Source organism: Tupaia chinensis, unplaced genomic scaffold (genome assembly GCF_000334495.1).
Source record: "Tupaia chinensis unplaced genomic scaffold, TupChi_1.0 Scaffold000197_1, whole genome shotgun sequence".
Taxonomy (NCBI): domain Eukaryota; kingdom Metazoa; phylum Chordata; class Mammalia; order Scandentia; family Tupaiidae; genus Tupaia; species Tupaia belangeri.
In genome coordinates this window covers 7222631-7234452 of record NW_006159672.1, presented here as the reverse complement: position 1 = coordinate 7234452, position 11822 = coordinate 7222631, and the positions used below count along the sequence as shown (strand labels likewise).

The following is an 11822-nucleotide window of genomic DNA, read 5'->3' as shown; positions in this document are numbered from 1 at the left end:
TTTTGCAAACTAGAAAACCAGTTTTTCTGATACTTTTTATTGAATAAATTATTCCCTGTATCATATACAAAAAGCCCTACACACAACCCACTTCTGGCTTTTGACTCTGTTCACCGACTCTTCAATTATTCCCCTGAACTAGTCCTTTCAGTAATTTTTAGTGAAGGGGTAGCTTTATAACTTCTCCAACTATGCATTTTTCAAGAATCTGAAGGTGGGTTAGGGTTAGATGTCCTAATGTTCAATGCCAGCTATTAGACATGGCCACAACAACAAAATAAACAAGGACTGGTCTCCAGGTGGGTGTCAGGCCCCATCTGCACATACCACTGTGTGTGGGATGGCATGGAGTTGGACTTCTTCAAAAGGCATCCCCGGTCTCTGGCAGAGGGCACAGGCTCCAGGGACCTGCGGACAAGGTTGATCCCAGTGTGTGCATGCGGCTGCCAGGATCTGGGTGATATGTCAGAGGCTGTCTGTGGAACAAAGACCACGCAGAAGCCAGGGGGCCTTGTTCCACTTGGCAGACACTCCAGAAAGAGCCAGGAGGCAGCATCAGACCCTGGGGCCCAGGCAGGGGTGCCCAAGGGTACAGCAGCTGCAGGCCATTGCCCAGGGCAGAAGATGGTGGGCAGAAAGCCAGGGGTGTGTGATGAGGCCCGGAGAAGGGGACGTTCAGCTGAGAGTCCTGCATTTGTCGTTTGTGTTTCATTCGGCGATTCTGAAACCAGGTTTTTATCTGTGGGAAGAAATAAAAAGATCAGAGCAGGGGTCAGAAGAGGACCCCAGCCCAGTTCAGCCTCGCCCTGGCCCACCTCACCTGCACCTCTGAGAGCTGCATCTCCTTGGCCAGTTTCTTCCGCTCCAGGGGGCCTAGGTACTGGTGGTGCTGGAAGGCACCCTCCAAGGCACTGACCTGCTCCACAGTGAAAGCTGTGCGGACGCGGGGTGCCCGGGAGGGGTCTGGCTCCATACTCAACCCTGAGGAGAGAAGAAGAACGAAGGGGAGCTGAGTCCATTTGTCTAAAAGTGCCCTGCACATGGGGCATGCTCCTTATCGCTCAAGAGGCACCATGAAGCTCTGTAGCCACCAAAGTGGCAACCACAATGACAATAGACATGACTGGAGGGCCTAGCAGGCTGAGCAGATGTAGATGTGTCTTTTCACCTGGCTCTGGTCAGCAGCCCTTCACCCCTTCACCATTCCGTGTCTCACCCCATCCAGGCAGAACAGTGAATCAAGGTGAGAGCCCCTGCCTCCCTCCCAGGGTCCAGAGAGTGCCTCAGGTGACAAAGGAATGTTCACAGTAGTTTGGGCAAGGGCTTTCCTCTCTGCTCTGGCTCACTAGGTCCCTTTCAATCTTTTCCATCCTTCCAGAAATCTGACTTCTGAATACCCTGTCCCATATTGTATATAGACAAGGAACTTCAATTTACCAGGTGAGAAGTGGAGGGTGATGGAAAGGGCTTTCAGTAGAAAAGCCTGGGGGCAGCCAGCTTCCGCTGAGATTCATTCAACTCAGCATTTTAGCTGTTTTAGCCAGAGGGGTCCAGAGAAGCCCAGCTAGGTAGGTCACTTCCCAGCTATGTGTCTTTTAATTTTTTTGGCAAGTCTGCATTTTCTTTTCTTTTCTTTTTTTGAGAGATTTGTGCTATAGGTCCGGAGAGACAGAGACAGAAAGGGAGAACTTACAACCCCTCCCCCAGGGGGGATGGCCACGCTTCAATCCTTTCTCCTCCATTCTTCTCTCGGGATCTTGGGCATGCACGTGCGACGCGAGCCTGTGTGAGTTTTAAGCCCCTGGGTCTGGGACCTGAACTGCAGAAGATTATATGGGAGTCCAGCGACAAAACCATTACGCCATCTGATGGTCCCAAGTCTGCATTTTCTAATGTGTAAATTAGGAGATGGGGAATGGTACTAAACAATCCCTGCAATGAGTCCCAGGGAGGAAACTGATATTATTTACATGATGAATACTAATTGCAAGTCTGACTAAAATGATATTTTATTTTTTAAAGAATTATTTTATTGGGACCAGCAGTTGGCGTGATGGCCATGTCGCTGGACTCCCATGTGGTTGACTACAGTTCGAGTCCTGGACCCGGTGGCTTAAACTCACGCTGGGCGCATGTGTGTGCGTGCCCAAGATCCCAAGAGGAGAATGGAGCTTCGAGAAGGGATTATGGTGTGGCCATATCCCTGGGGGGTGATTTCTTGCTTTCTGTCTCTCTCTTTCTGGTGAGCACATGCACCCTATAATAAAAAATCTCTCCCCTAAAAAAAGAAAAAATAAGAATTATTTTCTTTAACTTTATTTATTCATTTATTTTATTGTAATTTGACTAGAGAGGGACAGAGTGAGAAAGAGGGAGAGAGAGAAAGCCAGAAAGTAAGCCTTCAGATATGGAAATCAAACCACGGTTGGTCATGTGGGAGTCCTGTGCCCTTAGCTACCCCGCCACCTGCCAGTCCCTAACATGACATTTTTTTAAGGGGGGGATTTTACAAAACTTGAACCACATTCACCTGAGAGCACACTGCAGATTAAAAGAGCAAATCACTTCAGAGAATGATCAGGTGAGAGGCTGGATGGTAACTGGGCAGCATGAAGGATTTTGGAGGAATGAATGATTGGCTTTTTGGGCTGGGGAGTTATCGATTGGGTAGAGTAAAATTTCACCTTATTAAAGCATAAAATTATTCCATAAGAATTACTCAAAAACATGTTTTTAATTTTAGATTTTTGCTGTAGGGCATGTGTGCTCACCAGAAAGAGAGAAACAGGGAGAAAATGAAAAGCCACCATCCAGGGGGACCACCATGCTGAAATCCCTTCTCCATTCTCCTCTCTGTATCTTAAGCATGCACGCATGCGTTCGTGCATGCATGCACACGCACCCAGCCTGTTTTCCAGGCCGCTGCCTTCTGGACTTGAACCACACAGTTGGCTATGTGGGATCCAACCACCTTAACCACTGTGCACCAGCTGGTCCCTCAAAAATTCTTTCAATGAAAATTTAGAGATAATATCATCCCCACTTTTGACCAAATAATACTTCAAGCCAAAAAGCCACAATTAAATCACAAAGACTAAAAGATAAACTGAGAAAATCACATCAGAAGACAACAAAGGGCTAAAGTTTATGGAAGATCAAGCCCGCCAGTAACGCCCCAGGGCAGAAATGGACTGCATTTTCACAGGCATCTGCCTCTGGGTTGATCCTTTAAACCAAACCTATGGAGTCTTTCTTTTTTTAAAGGAAAGTCCCATGAGGGTTGTGAGTGTGCTAAAATTCAGATGTTGAACTAGACGCTTTGCTGGGAGGGGTGTCAACAACCCTCCAGAACAGTCCCAAAGACTGTGGAACCTGGGAAGCAATGGACAGACATGCTCATAACGCCAGCGTCCTGCTGTATAGTGAGAACCTGCAGTCTGCCCTACCTCCTTGAACCCAGGCCAGGGGTGAGGGACTCTGGACAGTCCACGGGCTGCTGCCCGGGGCGGAGGATGAGGACGCAGCTGAGTGACAGATGCAAAGAAGAGCAGAGAAGAGGACCCAGTCAGGGACTGAGGAGGCAAAATCCCCATCATGACTTTTGTTCCCAAGAGGAGACAGGCAAGACCTCAAATGCCAGCCCTGGGAAGAAAGTCCCCAACCCCCACTTGTACAAAAGAGCATGTGTGCACGCAGCCATCCTGGCTCCAGGACTCTTCCCAACTTCCAGACCTATCTAGGAAGAAAGGCAACCTCCTTCGCCACATCCAGACCTACCAGCCACCGGCGTCTCTTGTACAGACAGATCTGAGGACGTAACCTCATCCACGCTGCGGATCATCGGAGACTTCCGGATGCCAGACACCTGGCTAGGGCCAGGGAGGTTCCTGCAGGAGACTTCAGATCTGAAGGTGTGGGCCGGTTCTGAGCAGCTGCTCTGGGAGAGCCAGTCCACTGAGCCAAAGCTGGAGGGAGGCTTGCGGACACCTGGCAGGATGGAGGAGGGAGGCATAGTGGGGTGGTGGGGACCACACAGGATTAACCAAGGGTGGAGGGCCAGTCCAAGCTGTGCCACGCGGTGGACAGTGGGAGACACCCACGGGGTCCCTAGAGTGAGGAACGAACTCGGAGTCCACTCTGGGCTAGTAGGAAGAGTTGCATTTATAAGTTCAGGACTGAGCAGGAGGTGGGAGCCGAGTTTGCATAGAGGGCTGCAAATTCCCTCAGATAAGTAGCACCTAATTGCCTTCAATTCAGAGGCACAAAGGAGGCGGTTCACACCTCCCCGGCTCCAAGATGTCTGGGGGAGGGTGGAGCTGCAGTCACGGCTAATTGAGACGTGATGGCTCAGAGATTTGTTACCTCCTTTCATCTCCACCCAGTCCCCGCCCTGCAGGGAGAGGCTGCGAGAGGTCAGGAGTGCCCCCTACAATTCCAGACCGGCCCTAGGACTTGTCCTGAGGGGTATCAGGAGAGCCCTTCTGGAGGTGAGGTACCCAGCCTGGAGGTAACAGGTGTGCACACTCCAGGAAGAGCAAGCTGTTCGCTAGGCGAGACAGAGGGCAGACATTCCAGGAAGGGAACCCGGACAAACCAGAAGGCGGGGAGGATCTCCAAAGAAGTACCCCCTTGCTTCCGTCGGCCCTTCTCTGGGTAGACTCAACCTTCTCCAGCTCTGGCCCATCCCCTCGTAGGGACTCAATGCGGTGCCACAGGGGAGCCGCCGAGGACTGTGGAGCCGTGCCTGGCGGAGACCCGGGTTCTGAGCGTTTGCCCTCCGCATAGTCACCGAGACCTCCGCGCTGCTGTTCTCGTCGCGTCTGCACCCCGGGTTCCACGCTGGCCTTGAGGAACGCAGGCGGCTAAGTCATGGGGTGCCTGAGCCCAGGGAGAGGGAGCCACAGCTGAGTGGGCCCATCGCCCCCATGGTTCCCAGCACTCCGTCCGAGTCTTTGGCCGGACTGTCTGCTGCTTCCTGCGCAGCCTGGCCAGACGGCATGTGCTGTGGCCACCGCGAAGGTAGAGTGATGTTGGCGGAACCGACCCGGCAGGACCGGGGCGTCCCTCTGAGGACGCGGGCTCGAGGACTGCACTGCGCACCCTTCGGTCAGAGTCAGACCGCTTCAGATCCAGCCCCCAAGACCTAGAGAGGCTTCTATGCAGACTAGCAGCCCGGACTCCTGGGGGCGCTGGCGCCAGCCAGGGCCAAGTACCGACCACCATCTTCGCGCCCACCAAGCCCCGCGGAGATCAAAGTCCCCGCGGGCGGCGCCCTAGGATTAACACCTCCAACCTGGCCTTCCTAGCCTCAGGGGCTGGGAAAGGGGAGGGAGGAGGAGACTGGGAGGTGAGAGCCAGTCAGACCCGCACCCGCCCAGCGGGAAACCGGCCGCAGCCAACCCAGGATTCTAGGTGAAGGGTCGGGAAGTGGACTGGACCACCGCTGACCAGGGTCTTCCTCAAACCCCACACTGGCTCAATTAGGTCACCTGGCCCTGCAGAGTGAGGCTGGGGGGCTTTGGGGTGTCCTCTGGGAGGAAGGCAAGAAGAGGTGCGGAGGGGGGCGCTGGGAGACTGTAAGAGGCACCTCTCGCCTTCACCCCCGCAGGCTCAGCCACCTTCTAGAGCTGGTCATCTTGGTTCGTCCAGAAAGGGGATTTGAATCACAGCTGCATGGCCCATGGGGCATCATCTCCTAGGAGCGCGCAGACTGTCCTGGATTGTCGGCTGGCGTCCCACTCACATTGGGACTGTCTATGCTATCTGGGAACTGAGACCTCGAGGGTAGGGGGGTGTCCCCTGGGGTAGTGCCTCACAGCAGGGCACGGGTAAATCATCCTTCCTGAAGGCTTTACCTGCAGGGAAAAGGCCTGAGAAACATCTCTCAAGTAAAAACACTTGAGGAATTATTATCCTTTTGTACTCCAAAGGCTTTAATTTATGAAATGTAACCCATTAACACACCGCTTTTTGGAAACCAGTTACAGCACTCCTTCATAGGAGTCTTTCCAGTCCTGGGCCTCCTGGTCTCTCAGCTCCCCACCGGCACCTCCCTCAGTGTTGTCCTCTGCCTTCAGGTTCTCCTCCCTCATCCAGGACCCTCCAGCCTTCCCTGTCCCAGCTCCCTTGCCAACACCCTTCTCTACCTGAATTCCCTCCTGCCTCACCAGAATCCAAATGGGATCTCATCTCCACTCCGTTGGGCAGATAGCTCTACTCCTAAACCCCCTCCCAGCACCTTGCTGCTGCAGGGGAGGCCCCCTTTTCTCCACCCACCCCGCTTTCATTCCCATTAGCATTGCCTGGCTCTGGCCTGCTCTCCTCCTCCCTCCCCCTTGCGGTCTGGGTCCTTTTCTCCACCTCAGTGAGGCTGCTCAACCCCATGGCTGTGGTCACCAATGCCCCTGCTTGGGCTTCCTGGCCAGGCTTCCGCAGCGTCTGTGGCTGACTCCGCCCAGCCTCTCCGTGGGCTCTGGACCTCGTGCTGGTAATCCCTTCATTTCCTGAGACCGGATGACTAGACGCTGGCCTCTATGTCCAGGCCGACAGCCCAGTCCTTCCTAGCATTGCACACCAGAATGTGTGTCCCCTGGGGTGAGGCCCACCCCACCCCACCTGCTGGGACTCGAGTTTGGCAAAAGGGAACAGGGAAGAGGCTCCCACGTTTTCAAGGTCTCGGAGGCCGCGGCAGCCCTCTCCCCGTACACGTCCAAAGCCCAGCTTCCCCTGAAATGGGTTCTTCCCGTAGCCTCAGCCCTCAGTCCAGGCACCAGGTCCTGCGCATCCTGCCACCTGACCGCCCAGTTTTGGCCAGCACGGCCTTGGTTTGTCCCAGCCAACGAAGGGTGGAGAACAGCCTAGAGGGAGGCTCCATTAAATAGGGAAAGCCAGTTCGGTGCGCGGCAGTACTGCTAGTCTCCAGGTCCCGTCTCAAGCAAAACCCGCGTGGTTTCCTGACTCTTAGGAGAACCCAAAGCAGCAGCCACGTGGCCACGCCAGCCCAGCCCCCATCACTCCCGCGGTCAGCTCTGCTCCTTCCTTCGTCGCCACGCCCCCGGCCCTCCATTCCAACGCACTCAGCCCTCACTCTCCTTTGCTCTCCAGCCGCCCCCTCTGTGTCCACCCCCTGCTCTCCACACCCTTCTCTTTCGTGGGAGACCCCAGCTGCTGGTCCGTGCCGCTGGTGGGCAGAAGGGAGGGTGTGAGAGTGTGGGTCAACAAGGGCAAGACGCGACCCCAGCTGGACAAGTCTGGCAACAGACTACCCAGTGGGCGAAGAGGTGGGAAGCTCAGAATCCATTCCTAGGCTAAGGATGCGATGGGACAGAGCCCCCTAGCGGCTCATCAGAGAGCTCCCTCGCTGCTCGGAAGTTCGGGCTGCCTTGTTTGCCTGGGTCTCCTGATTGTCTCAACTTCCTTGGGGTCCTGCTCCTAGACCATAGTTGCCACCTGCTGCTACCCTTCCCACCAGGAAATGAGGAGAGGAGCAGCAGCAGGGTGCACCTGGCCTATGTGGTCCGGGAAATCTCTTGGACCCTCCCTTGTGCTCATGGCTCTGAGGCTAACACTGCAGGGTCCAAGTGTGTGCTACCCCCATACTTAGCAGTGTGGTTTGCATGTTATAACTTGGTGACCTTTCTGCTTGTGACCTCTGGGATGATGCCCACCAGTGCATCTCCCATTGCATACTCAAAGCTCTTCTGTCCTTTTGTTGTGTGATGGCCTCTGGCCAGAGACTGGGCTTTTCTCTTACGTGGGCCTGGTACAGGTGCAGGCCACAGAGTGGTGATGGAGTCACTATCTGGGGTCCCGTGGTCTTATAAGCCTCTCAAGGAGATGTGGGGTGCTAGAAGTGGATACTGAAGGCAAGGTCTCCTTTAGGTGGGCTGGGTAATTAATGCTGCGTTCAGTGAGGACCCAGTAAGGGGCCTTGAAAAGGCACCTTCTGGGGCCAGCAAGTGGTGTGGTGGTTGGGGTACTGGACTCCCACATGGCTGACAATGGTTCGAGTCTTAGACTTGGCAGCTTGCTTTCTCTCTCTTATTTTCCCTCTCTCTTTCTCTCTCTCTGGTGACTATAGAAAATTTAAAAATAATAACAATAAAGAAATAAAATTAAACAATTCTTTTAAAAAAAGAATGAAAAGAAAAGGCACCTTCCAGGGCCAATTCTGTAGGCTAGTGATTAAGGGAGCTGAAGCCCACAGCCTCAGTGGCTTGAAAAATACAGCAGATGGGTCCATTATGTGGCGTAGTGGTTAAAGCACTGGGTCTCACATGGCCAACTCCTTGGTTCAAGTCCTAGACCTGGTGGCTTGAAAAACACCAAACATGTGTGTATGAGTACATGCCCAAAATCCCAAGAGAAAGGAGGAGAAAGGATTGTGGCATGGCCATCCTCCCTAGGGGGTGATTTCTCACTTTCCCTCTCTCTGTCTCTCTGGAGAGACAAATAAATTAATAAAAAAAGAAAGGCGTAGGAACCTGCAAGTACTGTGGTGGTTAAGGTGCTGGATTCCCACATGGCTGACCATGGTTCAAGTCCTGGACCTGGCAGCTTGCTTTCTCGCTCTCCCTTTCTCTCTTTTTTCTCTCTCTGGTCAAATTAAATAAATAATAATAACAAATGGAATTAAAGAAAGAAAGGCATCCTCCAGTTTCTTCACCACCAGGTCACTGGAGGGAACCTTGACCAGGTCTCGGATCCCAAGCCTTTTACATTTGGTGAAAATAATGAGATTGTTAAAAATAATTAATTTTTTAAAGTTTATTTCTTTCTTCTGAGCATGAGAGACAGAAGGCAGATGAGAGAGAGACAGAAACAGAGAGGGTGCATTTCCAAGAGGGTCTTAACGTGATGATCTCCCCCAGCCTTTGCCAGCCCTGACTCATGGGCACACACATGCCTGGCGTACTCAGGGATGTCTCCGGACACAAACCTGACCCCCATGGATCGGCCTCATAGAGTGTCACATGTTACTCCTGTGCCACATCTGACCTCCTAAATGAACCAAATCTATTTATTGTTAAGATTTTTGCCATAGGGAGTATGTGCTCGCAGGAGAGAGACAGTGAGAAGGAAAGTGAGAAATCACTCATGAGGGGGATGCCATGTTACAGTCCCTTCTCCATTCTCCTGGGGTTTTGGGCATGCACGCACACATGCCTGGCATGATTTTCAGGTTGCTGGGTCTGGGACTTGAACTGTGGTCAGCCATGTGGGAATCCAGCACCTTAACTACCATGCCACCTACTGGTTCCCTTGAATCAGTATTATTGGTTAATAAGAATAATATGAATAATCATAATATAAATATTGTTTATAAGCATTATTTATTTATAATATTTAATTTAATTTATTATTTTTAAAAGTTTCTATACAGCACATTCACTCGCCAGAGAGAAAGAGAGAGAGAGAGAGAGAGAGAAGTCAAGTAGCTAGGTCTGGGACTTGAACCACTGTTGGCCATGTGGGAGTCCAGCACTTTCAACCACCATGCCACCTGCTGGCCCCCAAACTTAAATTTACACTAAAAAATTTGAATTTTATATAAAAGGATTGAATGTCCAATATGGCGCTCTGAGGCATATGTGGTGATTTTATTATTTAAATTAAGTAAATAATTCTGTTCCCCACTCATGGTGGCCATGTTTCAAGGGCTCAGTGAGGTCACACATGGCATGTGGCTGTCATACTTGTCCAAATGCAGTTCTAGACCATCGCCGTCATCCCAGAGAGGTCTGCACGGCACTGCTCCAGATAGGAAAGGGTGTGCAGTGTGCCATGAGAAACCACCGTGAGCCCAGACACGTCAGAAAACACGAGACACAGCCGCTCCTCGTGTAAGTATGATGAGGACAATGACCCTGGAGTAATAAGGGACCCCCTTCTGCAAGACTCTGGTAACAGAGGTGATAGGATTTGCAGATGGCAGCCAGTCATGATGTCCAAAGAGGTCTGAGAATGAGAAAGGAAATGAGAGGCTCAGCCGCAGACCAAGGAGAGTGAACTAGGACAGAGCTACCCCGCGGGCAGAAGGAAAGCAGGCAGAAGAGGGGGCATCAGAATTCAGTGCTCACAGGTAGAGGTGACTGTGAGGCTGGGAAACCAGCGCTGCCAGCCATGGATGCTGACATCAGAAGTACTGCAGGGACCAGCAGTTAGCGTAATGGCTATGTCGCTGGACTCCCATATGGGCGACCGCGGTTCGAGGCCCAGACCCGGTGGCTTAAACTCACGCCAGGCGTGTGTGCATGCGTACCCAAGATCCTGAGAGGAGAATGGAGGAGAAGGGACTGCGGTGTGGCCATCCCCCCTGGGGGGTGATTTCTTGTTTTCTGTCTCTCTGTCGGTCTGGCGAGCGCACATGCCCTATAGCAAAAACCTCTAAAAAAAAAAAAGAAAAGAAAAAAAGAAAGAAAGGAAAGTTAAAAAAAAAAAAGTGAGCCCATTTAGTGAAAAAGCTCTGGTATAAGACATAGTGAGAATATACAGGGGGCCTAGTGGGTAAGAGAACTTGGACCTCTATGCCCCAGTGGCTTGAAAAACATGCTAGTCATGTGTGTGCATGTGCCCAAAATCGCAATAGGATGGAGAAATGGAGGAAAAGAGACTGTAACATGACCATGCCCTGCTGGGGGGTGCTTTCTCTGTCTTGTTCTGTCTCTCTGGTGAGACCAGAGAGACAAAAAAAAAAAAAAAAAAAAGAATTCACAGGTGGGATGAAGCGTATCCTAGCTGAACTAGTAACGAGTAAAAGCCTACTGTTAGACTGTTCAAGGGACCTTAAAGAGACCTTAAAGAAATATATTGGGGCCAGCCAGTGTGAGGCGGTAAGGCAGGTGGATCCTACAAGGCTGTGTGCTTTGAGTCCCAGCCTGGGTAGCTAAAAAAAATTATGCCAGACACATAGGCATGTATGCTTATAATACCAAAAGGAGAGAGAAGTGAAAGAGAAGGGATTGTGGCATGACCATGGGTGGTGGTGGTGGAGGGTGCTTTCTCATTTCCTTTCTCTCTCTGGTGAATGTGTGCCTCCTGGAAAAATTACAAATAAATAAATAAATAAATAGATCAGGGCTCAGCTGCAGTGGCATAGTGGTGGTACAATGGCCTGCAGTGCTGGAAACCATATGGAAGTTCTGGGTTAGATTCTCAGGTAGACTTGTGCACAATGGACATACATAAGTAGCCTATGATCATGGTTGGCAGGAAATGCTGGGGGAGGATCGTGGTGTGACACCTTATTGAGGGTGTTGGTCTCTTTCTCTCTCTCAAAAAGAAATAAACAAACTTAAAAAAAAAAAAGGAAAAGAATAAATCAATAACAATTAGACCCATTGTATGAATAGAAAAGCTCTATCAGAAAGAATAAGCCATACATGGATACATAGCTAACAGACAGGCCCCAAACGAGAGAACCTCTACCTACCAATTTTGGGGTAAAGGAAAGGACTGTATCGAATAATAAGATCTGGGGATGGGGGTGTGAACTTCTATTTTAGAAAATAATTATTTTATTTATTCACTTACTGTTTTTTTTTAGAGGTTTTTGCTTTAGGGCGCATGCACTCACCAGAAAGACAGAGAGAGACAGAGAGATAAAAAGTGAGAAATCACCCCCTGGGGGAATGGCAATACCACAATCCCTTCTCCTCCAGTCTCCTCTTAGGATCTTGGGCATGCACGCACATGCGCCCTGAATGAGTTTAAGCCACCAGGTCTGGGACTCGAACTGCTTTCGAGTGCATGGGAGTCCAGCAACATAGCCATTACACCAACTGCTGGTCCCTTCCCTTACTTATTTTAATTTGGCAAGAGAG

At 51.3% G+C, this 11822-nt stretch overlaps 1 protein-coding gene across 1 annotated transcript; it reads right to left on the bottom strand.

Annotated features, from left to right (window-relative positions):
- Nucleotides 1-224: 224 nt before the first annotated feature.
- VENTX (VENT homeobox) lies at nucleotides 225-6092 on the bottom strand. The gene is made up of 6 exons (XM_006146999.2): nucleotides 5991-6092; nucleotides 4665-4844; nucleotides 4363-4390; nucleotides 3778-3987; nucleotides 821-981; nucleotides 225-739 (listed from the first exon to the last, which is right to left on the bottom strand). The coding sequence occupies exons 1-6, from the start codon at nucleotides 6090-6092 to the stop codon at nucleotides 362-364; spliced, it is 1059 nt and encodes a 352-aa protein (XP_006147061.1). The 3' UTR covers nucleotides 225-361.
- Nucleotides 6093-11822: the final 5730 nt, after the last annotated feature.